The following is a 17,007-nucleotide window of genomic DNA, read 5'->3' on the forward strand; positions in this document are numbered from 1 at the left end:
ACAGTCAGACTCTTTTGGGGAATCCCCACCTGCACTTTTCTGGTGGAGAGTAGTGACATCTACAAATTTTGAAAGCGGTTGACCCGCTGGCCAATCAGAGCAGACTGGGGGTTTTTCGGGAGGGGGGGAGCTAATAGAAATCCAGGCGTTTTAGACAGGGTGAAAAGAGGAGCTGGAATGGGCAGTATGAGAACACTAATGCCTTTTCTCAACATTAGACCATGTAAAACTTTTCAAAATGTGACATATGAGAGATCATGAGATTAGATTTGTAACAGTGACACATGTGAGCAGCACTAACCGGTTTATCTTGAGCACTTTTCTGTCTTTTAAGAAATAGGGGGCATGTTCCTTTAGTTGCACTAGCATTGCAGACAGGTCTGCCTCTGCCAGCCTAACACTGAAGCAGACGCGGAAGAAAAAAGGGGATCAGAGTTTGGAGGAGATTTTATTTTAAAAATTTGCACTTGTGCAGCACTTTTACAGACAGGAACCTGCCTGGCAAAAAAAGTTAAATAAAAAAAAAAAGAACATCAAACCGTAATTATTTTTAAATAAAGGTGACAGAGTAATTCAAGTCATGTGAAGGTGGGTGTGGACGCTCTCACTCCTGTCAAATGCCTCCTTCACACCTTTGCATACAAATACTACATAAATGGCCATCTCTACTTCTACAATTTGACATGTGCACATTGTGTTCATCTACTTGTGGCACTGATAGGGAAAAAAATCACTGTAAACCCCCAAGGTTCTGCTATATTATCACCCTCCCATTCAGGCTGCGTGCAAATATACTTAACAAGGTCATTCTACAGTACATTGAAAGGATCATGATAACATGACAGTATATATACAGGCAATGCTTTCACCTCAAGCAGCACAGGAGCAAGGAAGTCAAGTGGAGGCTGACACCTCCAGTATCACAGATCCTCAACCACCAGTGAACACTGCTGCAGTATTGCTGTTGTTATCATAGTGTAAGAAATTAAATATCAATACATGAACTAGACCTGCAGTATGTACAGATGACACGATGACCTGTTCTTGTCCAGCTTTAGCCGATCACTCTCCATGCATCTGGTGCATAAAAGGCAGATTGTCAAGTGTTCCTTATTTTTCTGGGGGGGGGGGGGTATATTTTAAAGCCATGAGGTGTGTGTCTCCCTCTCCACACTTTGCTGAAGAAGTGACTGTGTCATGTTTGAGGAATCAGCGTTATATGAGAGAGGGAGCTTCTCATACAAAGTATCCCATGTACACCTGGCATTACAACTTATTTTGGGTAATTGGACTGTTTTTGGATAGAACACAATTCACACACAACAATATGACTGGTCCGACAGGTCGCAGCAGTAAGGCAGCTAGCAGTCGTTAGCCAGTGAACACAGGAAGCCCCTCAGTTCTCATGTTGTTCGAGACGCCTTTGGATGGACTGAAGATGAGACCGATCGAAAAGCAGGAAAACACAATGACACAGCTTCACGTGTGGACAGCGTCTTCCTCTTCTGTCTCTTTTTTTGTTTGTTGATGTGACGTGAGCAGGTCAGAGATCATGTGGACACTGGATACACATCAACACCAGGTGTAAATGTAATCAGGTCCAACTTATCTAGATACAATCTGGTTACAAAACACAATTTAATACCAGGTGTAATTGTGGTATCTGCCATACCCATGATGCCTCGATCACCATGACAACTATACTTCTTTCCTGAGATAGCAGCACTGCAACCTAAACTGAACATGAACTAGAAATGCTAGAATGGATTGTGAAAGCTTTGTGGGGCGTTGTTAAGAAGCTAACAACGCGGTTGTGTCTTTGGTCTCAGAGGAGCGACAGCCTCCTTCCAGGGAAGTAGTGAAGTTCAAGCTGGTCAGAAAGTGAGTACGTGGCACCTGAAATTTGCAACCAGCAGCATCTGTAAAGTTTGTGGGTGTCGATGACACTGTAGCCTTACCAAGTGCATCTGTATTAGCGTGTTGACCTCCTTGTCTTTAGTAAAGAGGTGATGTCACGCTGAGGTTGGGTTTATATTACAGAGGCGTTGTCTTGATCCAGGGCTTGTCTAATAGGACTGTCCTCAGGTGCTAGGTCCACCTCCAAAAAGGTCTGGTTGCTGTCCTGTGACATTTTCTCCTCTTCCTCTGTGCTCCTGCCTTCGTCTATGTTTCTGCTCTGTCTTTGGCACATGCCGGATTTGGCGGGGCCGACCAGAGCCAGGCATATGGCACTGAGCCCCATGCCCACCGCGCAGGAGTAGAAGGCAGCACCGTAGTTCTGTGTGACATCCACCAACACACCTGGAGGGAAATTAGCAGATTAGGCAGATTAGCGAAATAAAACAGCACACAGAAAACATAGCAGGGCGAGAAGTTCTTACCTCCTAGTGGCGGTCCGGCCAGCCCAGCGAAGCTCTGGATGAAGACATACACTCCTACAGATGACGCCATCCTCTGAATGCCCACCACGTCCTCCTCAGCCAGCATGGGGATGTGTATGGAGCCCACGGTGCCCATGAAGTAGCCGTAGAGGGCGCAGCAGACCACCAGGCCCCAGAACTCCCACACTATTGTAAAGGCCACCAGAACCAGGCACAGTAGAACCACACACCCCAACAACACCATTGTCTTCCTGCAGCGGACTTTGTTCAACACCACCCCGATGGACAAGCGACCGAAGATCTCAGCCACGGCCATCACAGAGAGCATATAGGAGGCCATGCTGGGCTCCACGCCACGGCTTTTGCTCAGTTCGATGATGTAGAGCTGCGGGGCAAAAAAGCCCAGCGTGGCAAACAGGCCAAAGAGGGAGTACCAGATGAAGGCAGCATCTTTTAGCACAGAGAAGTCCATGAGTTTGGGGCTTGAAGGGTTGAGAGGACCCGCCTCCACCTCTGCCTCTTTGTCCTGCACTCCCCACTGCATCAGGGCCTTGCTTTCTGCCCCCGCAGACCTGAGGTCAACGTTTGAAGCGGAGAGCGAGGTAACGCCTGAGTCCTCCGAACCTCGGGAGACTGTGGAACTGATGGAGGTTCTGGTTTGTTCGTTCTCAAGCTTGTAAGCCGTCTGCTTCAGAGAGAGAGAGTCTTTGTCCGCTTCACTGTCCTCCTTTACAAGTTTTGGCTCAATGATGATTGGACATAGGAGAAGCCCACATCCAATCACAGAAGCCTGAATGGTGCCAAGAATAACCAGACAGTAGCGCCAACCAATGTGTTCTTTAAGTGTGGTGAAGGCTGTGGAGAGATTAGGACAGCACAGGTTACTTTTGATATTGTTCTCCTTTTTCAAATCTTTCTCAAGGTCTCATGTCCCAGTGTTTTCCTCAGTGGATGGGGTTTGCCTATTTTGCCGTGAAACTGACATAAAGTTACAGGGCTGTGGGCTCCTTGGTGATCGTAAGTGGATTTGGATGTTTTTCAGCAAACGTCCCTCTGAACTATTGACGTTAAAGCTAGAATTCATATGGTTTCATGAAATCACAATCACTCACACGCACACACACTGGGGATTGTTGGGGATCACTGCAGCACATAATCCAGTGTTATTGTTTGTAATTTGATCTCAGTGATATGAGCCTCACTGTTTACAGTTTTCTCCACAACATTTCTGCTGCTGCTTCACATTAGTAGACTTCAACTAGCAAAGCATGACATGGCTTTCATTGTGAAAGAAAACCTGTGTTTTTGTCACTAGGGTTACGTGACCGACCGACCGAGACACGGGCTTGGTGATTTTTTTCTCAGTGGATCAGCTGAGTGTACGACAGGGAGAATGGAGCAGTCAGGAGCAGCAACAGTGAGCTGTCACCCCAGGCTACGTTTTAGTTGTTTACTTTGGAAAGTCTGGGGTTGTGTTTTTGTCCGGATGGCCAGAAACAGATACTTTTTGACACAAAGACACAGACACACCTCCTTATTTGTTTTATCAGATTTATCAGTTTCATACTTCCTGCATCCGAACTGTTCTGTGTGACGTGAATTTCATCGTCAGAGGACGTAACAAGAACAAGTACACATCCGCAAGGGAGAATAATTGAGACTCAACTCCTCCTCAGCAAGCAAAAAACTTTGATGTGCTGGTATTATATGATCATGTCACCAATGTTCCAAATTAGCCCTGAGCCATCTCAATGGTAAGTGGACAAACTTCATCCAATCAGGAAGATGTGGTTGAAAGCCACATAAAAAGCTAGTTATGGATTGTGAGTTAAAAGTTTTATGTCAAACAATACTATTGATAACACATCATAACTCATCATAAGTCTGACTGAAAACTCACCTGGAGCAAATGCGAATATGGCGAAGGATTCTCCAGAGGAAGCGACAGAGGTGACGAGGGCTCGCCGTCTGGAGAAATACTGGGCTAAGATGGTGACGGTGGGGAGGAAAGTGAGGCAGTAGCCCAGGCCTGTAAACAAAGAGGAGAAGAGCAAAAGGGGACATGACAGCCACTGGCCCGCATGGTAGGAACACTGCATGGATAGGGGGGATGGGTCAAAGATCAAGTTGTCAGGTCACTCCTTTTTCACATGTGGCCAGCTGCTTGAGATGACTCATCTTTGCTACAGCTGCGGCTGAAAGACAAATGGCATGTAAAGACAAAAAAAAAAAAAAAAAAAAGAGAAAGACAGAGGGAGAGAGGAGAAGGGGTTGTCAAGTTAGCTGTGGCCCGTTTCAGAGGCAGACATGGTTATCACGGTGGGAGGGCTAGCAGTGCTTTCTGTCCAAGGAAAAAACAAGTTAATGTGCTCTGATACAAAACTCATTCAACCAATTTGCTCATAATCCAATCAATTACTTTCATTCAGTCCATTTATTCCTTCCTGAGCCACTTCCTGTTCCATCACCATCTGAAAGGGAATTTAATCTTTTATTTTGAGGGGGGGGTATCTGCCCTGCTCTGTTCTCTCAGTCCTTCCTAGAGAGTTAAAATAGAGGAATGGACCTCACTGTCTGTGAGGTCCATTCTGTTTACAAGAGGCTGTTGACCTCTCACTCATTGGACAGACTGAGGCAGACTTTGTTGTGGACACTGCTAGGAGTCCCTTTAGTTCATTCACTAATGACAAGACAGACAACTCATCAGTAGGAGCAAATCATTCTGTAACATTCTGCATGTTACAATAACACACAAAGGCTGCGTCCACTTTGATACAGTTTTGTTTTAAAACAAAAAAACAATCTCCATCTAGTCAAGCGTTTTAGCTCCAGATCAGAAATGATCTCGCAGATTGTCTACTCTGCAGTTGGTTGCTTAGTTACAGTAAACAAGGAACAACAACAGTGAAAGTAAGAGCAGGGATTACTGACCGAAAGTGTTAGCAGCGCTTTGCATTCGGCGCTGATAATCGAGTCATGACTGATAACACGCAATCAGGAAGAGAGCACGTGGTTGATCCGTAGCAGTGTTTTCAAGAGTCTCTGTTTTAAGAGGCTCAAAAACTCAGCGTTGTGTGAATACCAGGTGTGACCATAGCAACAGTGATGCATATTATAACGGAAATGTAAAAGTGTGGACGTAGCCAAAGACAGACACATACCGAGATCGATCGACAGACAGACAGACAGACAGACAGACAGACAGACAGACAGACAGACAGACAGACAGACAGACAGATAGGTAGATAGATATATAGATAGACGAGCCACTGGGTGGGGAGCTGTGACTTTTATAACTACCTGAGACAAGGCCAATGGTGATGTACATCTCGTTGATGGAATTGGTGAAAGCGGAGGTGATGGTTCCCAGACTGATGAGGAAGCCTCCTATCATCACCACAGGACGATAGCCAAAACGGTTGCTCAGCATGATGGACAGGGGGGCTGAGGATGTGTGTGTGTGTGTGTGTGTGTGTGTGTTTGTGGGAGGGGGGTGAAAAACAAAACAGTAATTTCATTAAAATCCTTTCGAAAGTTTGCACAGTATGATACGTGTATTTGCTGAAGGCTTTTAGTAGCTCAGGATACATCCAGACAGTTTATGAACTCCGACAACATTTCTCCCTCTCAGACTGCAGATATTAATATCTGTTTATGCACTGATGACCAGTGACATGCAAAGTTCATTGAGTTACAGCTAATCTGATTATTCAAGTTGAATTACATCATGAGAGTGATAATGCATCAAATACATACACACTGAACTACCTTTTTGACATGAGTTCATGTTGCATTGTTTCACTTAACTCAGCTAAGGTGATGAAACATCCATGTGAATGGAGACAAATACATTTTTTTTGAAGATGGACAAAACACCAGACCTTTACCGATGTCCCACTTTTACACAGCATTTACAATAAAGCTGATTGTTTCTGACAGCACAGAACCTCATAAATCTCATCAAGTCATTAGAAGGGAAATGCAATGAGACCACATGAAGAGTCGAGACGTGACTAAACCCCAGGTGACTGACCGGTGAAGGTAAAGATGAAGACGCAAATGGAGATGACCCATGACACTCGGCTGTTGCTCTCTCCGAACTCTTCCATCAGGTCCTGGAGGAAGACGCCCAGGCTCTTGAGGGTGCCGTAGGTGCAGACCTCCACCAAGAAGAAGGCCGCAGCCACGGCCCAGCCCCAGCCGCCATCAGGCACTTCTGGGTAAACCTTAGGACCCAAACAACGCTGGGAATAGGGAACCCTCATGGCGAGAGCCGGCTACCTGGAGGAAGAAACAGAGACGACGTCAGTGATGATTTAAGGATTCACCATCTGTGTAAGTGAACACTCTGACAGACTTGATTTATTCCTGAATTTGAATGATTCAGGTTCTTGCTTTTTCTCTTATCATCAACTAGTTATCAGTTATTATAATAACACAGAATTATTTCCACAAATATTTTGCCCGCCCTGACTGTACTGCACTTGGACCTAATGGTGATGTGTGGCAGTGCGGTGGAAAGCCGACACAGGCAGCGACATTAGAATAACAACGGCAGAATGTGTAGCAGTGCTGAGGGTGCAGCCGAAAAGGCACACAATGTGTCAAACAAAATCTCATGTGCAACCTAGTAGCTTCTTCCCTGATGTGGCTTTTGGAGAGTTGGAAAATATTTTGTGTCTTTAATCATTTGACTGCCAGGAAAGTATAAAGTATTTCGTTTATTTACTCAAATTTCCTTTATAGAAAATAATTTAGACAATGGTTTAAGTCTCCAATGAAAAAAACATTTGATGGTCTTTCCTCCCGAAAGCATTAAGATGTACCCAGAACATGATTTCCCTGAACTACACTCTGCCTCCAGACAACAATAAAACCTCCACCTTGGGAGTCTAGACTTAGGTCGCCAGCTGATGACTCACAGGCTATGTGAGCCTGTAAACACTGGGCTATCCCACCCAAACACACCCGTGATCACGCAAACGCACCTCTCATTTGGTTTAGGGACGATAACCTTCACCTCAGGATATATAACTCCTACACTATGTGACATTGATGTCATATCCCACAGACAACAGGCACAGGCTTTTCTTACAGGATATCCCGTGCGACTCAGATTTCAGACAGTTAATGTAGCTACACACTGACTGCTCACGATATGCTACATGGAGGCTCACCATGTCCCATTTCATACTTGAAACTACAAGTCGTCACATCACAAATCTTTTTCATTTAGGAAAAAAAGTTGCAGGGGCTGCAGGAAAACCAGCATGAAACCTGACATTCACCAGGGCACTAGACACTGGATCTGAAAATCAGTGATGCCTTTCAAACCGACGCTCATGACACAACGTGACACATTAGACACAACTAAGGAAATACATAACTCGGTGTCTTATCTAATTTGTATATTTTAAAAGTCATGTAAGTTAAGAAAATGTTGATCCTATTTCCCAAAACCCCAAGGTGAGGTTTTTTATTTGTCCACACCAAAGATATTCAGCTCACATATACAGTCATAGAGGAGCAAAGAAACCAGAAAAATATTCACACTTAAGACCTGAAATCAGAAAATCTTGCCTTTTTATTTGATGAAAACTACTTGAACCGATTAACTGATTGTCAAAATAGTTTGTGGTTTATTTAGTAGGCGATTACTAATCGATTCATCAGTTAACTGTCCTGTTCCAAATCCTGATGGCTGGATGAATTTGAACATTTGCAAAACAAAAGCAGACAAAAAAATGTAGTCATTGATAAAGTCACAGTCCACTGAGAACGTCCTCTACATCGATCTGGACCATTCTTTTTAAAACTGTTTCTCACTCACAACTTGATAAAAGTCCAACACTAAAACGCTGATGTGGCCCCTTTAAAAATAATTGAAGACCAAGCATAATATTTATCCCATTATACACAACTTATTTCAATACTTGCAATTATTTGTTCTGTATATGGCAATTCAAAAAGTATATCATTCATATATTAGCAGCCCAAAGTTCCACAGAGATTTGACCATTAGAGGCTATGTTACATAGCATTTATTATTTTTAAGTTTTACAGAGGTGCCATTTGTTTCTTAGCATTTTCCCCTGTATACAGTAGGGCCTGTCACTTCCTTATTCCTTCCCATAGCCAACCAGGGGAAAAGGAACTGATCCTCACTTTGGATCCTCCACTGCCAGTAGTTTTATTACTAGGTGTGTGCAAATGACTTGCAGTAAAGATTTAGTTTAAGTAGAGCTGATCAGGAGCAACAGGAGCACAGGTGACAAAGAAGACAGGCACCACAGAGGTTGTTCCCACGGGCCGGGGACTGACTGCCTTCTCTGGTGCTGTGTTGCCAGCATGTAGCAGCATCACACCAGGGCCACGGGGCGAGAGCACTTGTTGGGGTGAACAATTCCTGCTCGCTGTGGCACTGAGTCCATTCATGTCAGCAATGCATGTTGCACTGGAACGTGTGCAACTGCATCACTTCAACCATGCAACTTTTAAGGATTGAATGACAGTTTTCAAATTGACTGTATCACATAAATGTGACCGGCCTATAACCCCGAGATTTACGTATCATTTTATTAGATACCACAGATTGGTTATCCGCAGTGCGGTGGAGGAGGGCTGACGTCAATGCTGGAGCTGCCTCCGCCTCACCCCTGCTCTCGTTAACATGCGTGATGGTTTGGAGACGATCTATAACATGTCGTCCGGGCCCCTTATGCACTCACAGCAGATATACAGCTGAAGTAATGCAACTCCCCGGGTCCAGGCGAGCAGGAGGCGGCTCCGACGGCGGGCCGAGGATGAACAGCATCCTGCGGCTGGAGCCGCCGGGTTCACGTCTGACTTACCGGAGCAGTTGACGCGGGGTGGCTAAAACAGGCTTCCGGTGGGAACGAGCCGGCTTCTCTACTTCGTCCTCATCTCGTTGAGCCTTTAAACGCAGCGTATAAAAAGATATAAGCCTATTTGGCTGGAGACAGCAATAATGATTTATTGTGATATCCTAGGTCACTTGCTTCTAATGCGAAAAAAATGGACAATTAGAAGAGTCGCTGCGGCCTGTTTTCTCTGTGGCACAGATCACAGGCAGCGGCATCTTTTGTCTTCACTGGATGATTTCCTGCCTGCTTTGACAGCTCTTTACCGGCTCGAGCCGGTATTCAAACGAGGGCGCGCAAAACCGCTCGTACTCACGAACGCGCAGGGTTTCTCTCGTTAGAGAAGCGGAAAGTCTCTCTCTCTCTCTCTCTCTCTCTCTCACACACACAGGCGCGCGCGCGCGCGCGCACTCTGCACCGCGTGCTTCCCCTGCCGCTTGAGCTGTTCCGAGGCTGCGTTCCAGTGCCGGTAGGAAAAAACATTGACACCGGAATAAAAGCAATTTTTAAGTGGACTGTCTTTTGTGGGTGATCGCAGGCTTGGGTCGCAGGCTTGGTTCACTGGTTAGTCAACTAACATTAGCTACATGCTGATCTGACACCAAGTACATCAGCAATCACTTCACTCTGGAAACCGATATAGCATCCTACTTTCCTCATTTCATCCTGTGACGTGAATACAGCTCCGTCGTGTCCTGGCGCGCGCCACAACGCACAGTACGCCGGGCGCGCGGCTGGGATGAACAGGCTGATTCCAGTCAAGACGCAGCGGAGGCGGCGTGGCGTTCCACCCTGCGGCGTTGGCGCGCGCGTGTGCGTCCCTTAAATCTCTGTTTATCAAAATTACATATCTATATATTTTCTTTCCAAGAAAAACATTCCCTTGAATTGAATGTCCTGAAACTCTACAACGTTCACGCTTTCATTTAGTAGTCAAATATCTATAAATATGTCATCTATGTCATTCTCATTCTCACTTGATTTATAACATCAGTAAACATTTTCCTGAGGAGTTTATGGTCAATCTCTAGTTTCAAATCTTCTTCAATACAACGTGATGTTCATTTGTTCTCATTTAAAATGTAAAATAGATAATAAAGCACCGTAGTATGGATACAGCTTGACTGACAGTTGGTCCGTCCAATCGGTGCAGAGTTGCTGGTGTAGGTGGGCACGCAGACCCACCCCATTGGGTTTCAAAAAACCGAAGATTGGCTCTGGTTAAAATGCAAAACTCAATTGGTGACGTCACTTGATTTTAATGTATCGCTCTCTACAACATCAGAAATGTAGTGGTTATAGATAACCTATTTACTGTAAATGTTGCATCAACATCATGATTGCCAGCTCTGACTTAGCCACTTGCATTAGCACATTTGTTTGGTAGGGTTGTGGATGGGTTCCAAAATAAAACTGGGCTACCTTTGCCAAACTGCGTTCTGGGCAAAACTTGGCTGCTCTGTCAACTATTCAAACATTAGCTTAAAAGAAACATGTAAACAACATTAGTCAACAGCAAATGAACACCGCCGCAATAAAGCTCTATTTTCTTTGAAATTGTGTAACTGGATTACAGTGAGTGAAAAAGTTGCAGTGTTTACAGGAAAACATCATGAAATGTTTAGATGGTTGTCAGCTGAACTAATGGTGGTCTTACATAACCTTGAACAAAAAGTAATTAAAAAAACTATATAACCCTTTCAGAATGACGTACATTGGATTTTTAATTTAAATATGATTTTAATAATGCATGTTAAATAATTACATCATCAATTCATCCAGCCCAGAAGTATAGCTCTGTATAATTTATAGAGGACTCACCTGTCTCTTGGTTGTGAATGATCCTGATTTATGTTGAGTATTCTGAACTGCCCTAAGACTACATTTCAGTGTGGTGTAGGGGTGTGTCTAAAGTGTGGCCAGCCACAGATCTAGGCCTGTTATCAGGTTAGACTGGTTGAGGAGGATGTTTGGTGAGGTCAATACATCTTGATCAAATCCTTAAAATGTACACTTTTCTTCCAGTCATTGTTTTATTTTTCATGCAAGAAGCTGGACTATCAAGACAACACATTTTTTGGAACCAAGGATCCAAGACACTGAATCACAAGTCTGTAAAATGATTTTACGATGTTCTTATATTGAGCTCACAGTATCTTTGCCAAATCAAGATGGCTCAGAATTCCTCTGCTTTACTGTGCACTAACTGATAAAACAATGATGTTATCCTAAGTCCTGAGCAGTGCTGATTAAAGAACAGACGTGATCCCAAGGAAAGTTAATCAATGTGTCAGTGAACACTGACTGATTGCCTGGGGACAGTACAAATTCTACAGATCACTCAGTGTTTGTTCAGCCAGTTCTTCCTGGCTGGAGAGAGTTGTGCAACGAGATTTTGACAAGATTTTCATACTCCTTAAATTTTCATATTTGACTGACCCTGATGTTGATGTTTGACTTGAGATTTTGAGATTGCAGAAAAATCACCAATATAAGCTGCATTGTCTCACAAATGAGATTTCAACATGCCAGAATTTGCGTCTGTGATCAATTTCATAGAGAGACCCTGGTGTGACATGCCGAAAAAGTGAATACGCATTCTTGTATGCAATAGAAAACAATCTGGTTTCTTACACTTCACACATCACCTTAGAGGCCTCAGCTCCATTCTTCTACCCTATGTATTCATTTAACTGTCAGAGATTGTTTTCTGTTGTTTGTCTGCTACTTCCTCCCTTCTTCTATTTCCCCTGGGTCATTTGTCTTTGTCTCCCCTCTGCAGTACATTGTCCTAATAGGTGTGAGGTTACAGCTGCTTATAATGGTCCTGCATTGCGTAATGTCAAGCAACCACCACACTAATAAAGGAAATACATGATGAGAAGACTAGCTGCAGGACAATGCCCTTTAACTGAGATATTTGCTGTACACTGTGGTCTTTTCAGGGAAAATTGGGAGGTTATGTGCCTCAGGATGATTGATGACAGCAGTTTGCAGCTGAAAAAACGAACAGCAATGAGAGCATGCTAGTAATAAAAGTGTTGAGCTGGTGGACTTTAGAGTGCTTGAAGTACTGATGAAAGGTCAAGTGTCCTTTAGTCTTGCTGCAACATACTGCAAATAGTTTAAGGATCAAATTTGTGAATAACCTTGATGTAATCACTATAAGGTAGTGTGCCATGTAGTCCTGATGGCTATTTTCCAACTTGAATATTTGGCTTACTTCAAGACTCGTGTGAGATTGTTAAAAAGACAAACTCGTGTGCTGTCCTGATGACCCTAAACAGGGCCGGCCCAAGGCAAATGCGAACTAAGCGGCCGCTTAGGGCCCCCTGGTGCCCCGAAGCTCAATGTTTCTATAGGCAATATTCAGCCATCGTCAGTCAGAAAGCTGAAGGAAAATGCAGTAGAAAATAAAGTTAAATCTAAAGGCAATGTCACAAAAAAGGACATGCATGACTAATTAAATGTTTTACTATAAACATTCAACGGCTAGATAGCCTTCTGTTCAGTCAAGGCAATAGCTAAGAAAATACAACAACAGCTAGATTCCACTCAGTACTGTATCACTTTGAATATTAAAGTGCAAATTAACACTGGACCACTTTTATGAATTGGCTATTTTTAAGATTAAAAACCTTAGAAGCATAAAGGCTGACATTGTTATAATATAAGCAACACAGCTACAACTAATACAATTGATAATGGGTGTGTACGATTTACAGAAAGTTTGCAAACAATCAAGCATTGACAATATCATTAACAAATTCTGCTGAGGGCCCCATATAGGCCTAAAGATACTTTTTGGTGCTGTTCTCAGTCAAGTCATCCTGTCCGCTTGGTGAAGACGACATGTACTTGCAGTTGTGTGTCACAGCCCTTTCTGTGACCTCTAGACTTCCCCAGTGTTTCCTGTTTGTTTCCCTGTCAGTCATTCCCTGTGACTCCTCCTCTTGGTGTGTGTGTATGTTTCTCAGCAGGGGCGTGGCTCAGTCACCACCTGGCACACCTGACTCTCATCATCATCAAGCTCAGTACAAGAACCCCGGCTCTCCACTCACTCGTCACCAGATTGATCTGCTCTCTATGTGGTAACTCGCCAGGCCCTCGTATACTAGTGAAAGTAAACTTTACTGATCTCTTGTTTGAGCTTCACTGATATCATTCTCACCTATGCCTCCTTCACCTCCAATAATTGCCATAACCGGAGCTGAGCCTGCCTCTGCTGCGTCCTGTCCCCACCAGCTACCATTCGCTCCAGCCTGCACCAGTTCTCCACCAGCTCCCCACCACAGGATGCCATCACCGCCCACCGGGATTCCATCTCTCCTGTTCATCTCCATGATACACTCGGCCTGCAAGTACCCAGACTGGCTAAAGGCCAAATAAAGAACTTTATTGTACTCAGCCAGTGTGTTGTGTCTGAATCTGCCTTGGGGTCTAAATAACGCAAACTGAATTGTAACATTGTGGGCTCAATGTAGTTGCTGACATTGAGTCCACAGCGGCAAGTACATCACACCTACAATCCATTGTTAGCGGAGGAATAACTAGAATTCTTTACTATATTACATGAATTTAGCTGTCACTGTCCAACTGAACCATGGTCAAAAATATTTTAGTCCAGTGATGCATTGGTAATTAGTCTATATGGAAAAAAATTGTGGAATATTTGTATTGAAAAGCCCGTTCTGATTCAAATGACAATTTGGTCATGTACAACCCAAGATCCTTTAATTAAGACAAAGAAGCTACAACACATTTGACGCAGATTTCACCCTAACGCCACTGCTGATGAGTAGCACTTCAGTCAGGGGCTAGGAGGTACGTGGCATCCTAATTAAGGACTTACACCAGCCTGGATTTATTTTTCGACTTAAATAGAATAGTTTCCAAGTTGGTCCCATTTTAAGCATTTTTTCTGGAATGAATGTAATGATCCTCTGAGTGACTATGGACTGTGACGCATGATGACTAGTCATATTTTTTATCCGCTTTTACCATAAACTCCATTACTGCCCTCCACTTTACTCTGTGCAAATTTTATACATGATTATATTGGTTTCAAACAGGATCTTCAAGAGAGAAGAAGCTCAAGTCCACATTGGTACCAGGCACCAAATAGGCAGTATCTGGCAGTTTTTAGAGGGGCCCTTTTCATTTTTTGTCTACTTTTAGCTTACATCCTAAATAATGCCGTGTCAAATGAAATGGCTATAAAGTAACACACCTGAAAACCTGGGGCCAGGCAGTACTACATAAAAGACTAAGAGGAGAAGTTTATTTCTTGGTCTCTGTCCCCAGTCCTTGTTGGACTCAAAAAATAGAATAGAAAAAAATCATACAATGCACAAAGTGTGGGAGGTGTGTCTGCATGGCAGAAGTTTTCAGTTGTTGAAATCATATTCCTTAATATAGGAGAATATCACCTAATCTTTTATTGTTTTTAAAATCTATCAGTAGTTTTTATAGTATTCTATACAAATGTGTGTGTGGAGGCCATTTGGTCAGGTAGGACATCATCTGATTAATTTCAATCATAACCCAGACTTTCGTACGGCCTATTCATATTAATTCAAGCTCCTGGAAGACATTCAAGGTGTTGCACTCAGCTGTACAGACAAAAAAGGGATGAAAACTGTCTAGTGGTTTGCAGACACCGTCAGGTCCTGTTCATACCTTGCATTAACTTGTGTCTTGGGGGATTCGATCACAAGTGGACAGCTCTAGTTACAGAAGTGAATGTGGACGCATTGGAAGTGGTCACTTTCTTTAAATGGAAATGTGTCCTGCGGGCCTACTCAGCTGACGTCCTCTATGCAATACATGTGAATTTGCATATCTGACAAGTGCTTTGTTGAAGCATACTGAGGCTTTTAGGGCACCATGTTTTACTTAATTCTAGGCCCATGGCAGTCAATAACACAGAATATTGAAAAGACCACCATGTGTTCGCAGCTTAACACACATACAACACTTGAAGCTGTAAATGTCATGAAATGTTTGACCTGTGACTTACATAACCATAAACACTCAAAGCCATGTATGTCAATAATCAGTTCCTTATCTAACCCTTTATCAGAGTAAAAAAAAAATTACATAACATGAAACAAGACAAATTCTTTGCATAGGTTCATTTTTACTCCACCATGGTTATTTAATAGTAATTATTATGATGATTATTATTAATATCATTCATTATTTCAGTATTGTTTCTTTGACTTGTTTTGGTCTTGTGCAATTAGCAAAATACTTTGCTCTTGTACAAATGATAATAGGTACAAACATACATTACAAACACACGATATGAAATGCATCCAGGCGGCAAACAGAAACACTTCATACATGTCAATACAGTGAAATACAATACAGAATAAAAAGAAAAACAATTTGTAAACTAAGATATAATTGGCAATAAAAAATGCTGCTACAATAATGTAACTTAATACAAATATTTGTCAAGTAATAAAGCTATGAAAATTGTGGTTATATTTATGCTCCAGCATGCACCTCATATTTTCATCAAGCATGACTTAAAAGATAAACTCCCTGATTTGTTTTGAAGTAGCCAACAGCATCAGAAAAGGTGAAATATCCTCCCAGTTCACAGGTGGTGTTCTGAAATTCAACCACAAGCTAGAGGAAGTTCAGAGGTCCTGTTGGTGCTATGACAAAATCAGAAGTGCAGCTTTTACACAGTCATTACGTAACAGAACCAAATCATGGTCCTTGCTGAAATTACTACTTGACTTCTACTTCTTGGTCAGTGTTTTGTTTCCCATGTCATCTTGAATGTAAATCGATGTTATTTTCTCTCTGAATGAAAAAATAACGTGACACCCTGAAAGATTTTTTTTTTTGCTGCTCATCTCATTCGCTGGTGCCTGTCTTTTTGTCCATCTCTCCTTCTACCCACTCACGAGCGCCTCCCCAGGCCACCTCCAGTCCCGTCGCGGCACCAATTAATCTACCAAAACACATGAACAGACCTGTTAGTTTTTTCTACAGGATTTGTCAAATGCAGCTCACGTCCCTCTTTCTGGTGCACAGCTAAAGGGAAATCCCAGTACAAGGAAAAGTATGTGAACCCTTTGGAATGACCTGGTTTCCTGCATTAATTGTCTATAAAATATGATCTAATCTTCATCTGACTAACAATTAGAGACACACAAAATGTGCTAAAGCTAATACCGCACAATTATAATCTTTCATGTCTTTATTTAACACAACAGTCACAGTGCTGGTGGGAAAATCAAGTGAATGTTTGGATTTAATAACAGGTTGAACTTCAAACAAGCTCTTTCAGTCCATGCAGAAAGTTCAGAAGGAGTTTTGGATCATTCTTCAGCTCAGTCAGGATGCAGGGAGTGAACCACTCCCTGAGCTCCAACAGAATTGTTTGAATATATCATTCTGGAATAGATCAACTTGAATGTTTTGGGTCATTATCCTGCTGCATCACTCAACTTCTACTGGTAAACAGACACCCTGACATTATCCTGTAACGTACACTGAAAAACCTTGGTATTCATTTTGTCCCTCCATCATGCCGAGCTGCCCAGGCCCAGAGGCAGCAAACCCCCAAATCATGATTCTCCCTGCACGGATGTTTCCTGTTTACTTTTTCTATACGTAGTGCTGCATGTTCTTCCCAAATAATTCAACCTTTGTTTCATCAGTCCACAAAACAAGTTGTTTAAGTGCTTTTTTGGAAAACTGACACAGACACCATGCTCCAAGACCTG

At 43.0% G+C, this 17,007-nt stretch overlaps 2 protein-coding genes and 1 long non-coding RNA gene across 7 annotated transcripts in view; 1 reads left to right on the forward strand and 2 right to left on the reverse strand.

Annotated features, from left to right (window-relative positions):
• Positions 1–429: 429 nt before the first annotated feature.
• Positions 430–11,148, reverse strand: slc16a6b (solute carrier family 16 member 6b). Of its 3 annotated transcripts, none has more exons than XM_035615509.2 (6): positions 11,084–11,148; positions 6,415–6,662; positions 5,682–5,825; positions 4,282–4,410; positions 2,382–3,236; positions 430–2,301 (listed from the first exon to the last, which is right to left on the reverse strand). In XM_035615509.2, exons 2-6 carry the CDS (start codon positions 6,644–6,646, stop codon positions 2,030–2,032), a joined length of 1,632 nt encoding a protein of 543 aa, XP_035471402.1. In that variant the 5' UTR covers positions 6,647–6,662; positions 11,084–11,148; the 3' UTR covers positions 430–2,029. The 3 variants fall into 3 exon arrangements, with proteins under 3 accessions (XP_035471402.1, XP_035471401.1, XP_035471403.1); XM_035615508.2 differs by lacking the exon at positions 11,084–11,148 and adding an exon at positions 9,233–9,644; XM_035615510.2 differs by lacking the exons at positions 6,415–6,662; positions 11,084–11,148 and having other exon boundaries at positions 4,282–4,576; positions 5,682–5,821.
• On the forward strand, positions 9,645–13,669 carry LOC118288915. The gene is made up of 2 exons (XR_004785957.2): positions 9,645–9,731; positions 13,240–13,669. It is a non-coding gene; the product is annotated as an uncharacterized LOC118288915 (long non-coding RNA).
• Positions 13,670–15,381: 1,712 nt separating this feature from the next.
• The window catches only part of wipi1 (WD repeat domain, phosphoinositide interacting 1), a 32,300-nt gene continuing 30,674 nt past the window's right edge, over positions 15,382–17,007 (reverse strand). For all 3 annotated transcript variants that reach the window (XM_035614555.2, XM_035614553.2, XM_035614556.2), the window contains exon 13: positions 15,382–16,229. In XM_035614555.2, coding sequence (XP_035470448.1) covers positions 16,179–16,229 — 51 coding nt within the window. In that variant the 3' untranslated portion in view covers positions 15,382–16,178. The remainder of the gene's footprint in view (positions 16,230–17,007) is intronic.

This window comes from Scophthalmus maximus, chromosome 17 (genome assembly GCF_022379125.1).
Source record: "Scophthalmus maximus strain ysfricsl-2021 chromosome 17, ASM2237912v1, whole genome shotgun sequence".
Lineage (NCBI taxonomy): Eukaryota > Metazoa > Chordata > Actinopteri > Pleuronectiformes > Scophthalmidae > Scophthalmus > Scophthalmus maximus.

What these genes read in the sequence shown, in the direction of transcription:
- slc16a6b (XM_035615509.2), bottom strand. Translation starts at nt 6,646, where the DNA reads ATGAGGGTTCCCTATTCCCAGCGTTGTTTGGGTCCTAAGGTTTACCCA. An exon ending in CTTCATCTTTACCTTCACCG is followed by an intron (nt 5,826 to 6,414) that starts GTCAGTCACCTG and finishes ACACATCCTCAG; the next exon opens with CCCCCCTGTCCATCATGCTG. An exon ending in GGCCGGACCGCCACTAGGAG is followed by an intron (nt 2,302 to 2,381) that starts GTAAGAACTTCT and finishes ATTTCCCTCCAG; the next exon opens with GTGTGTTGGTGGATGTCACA.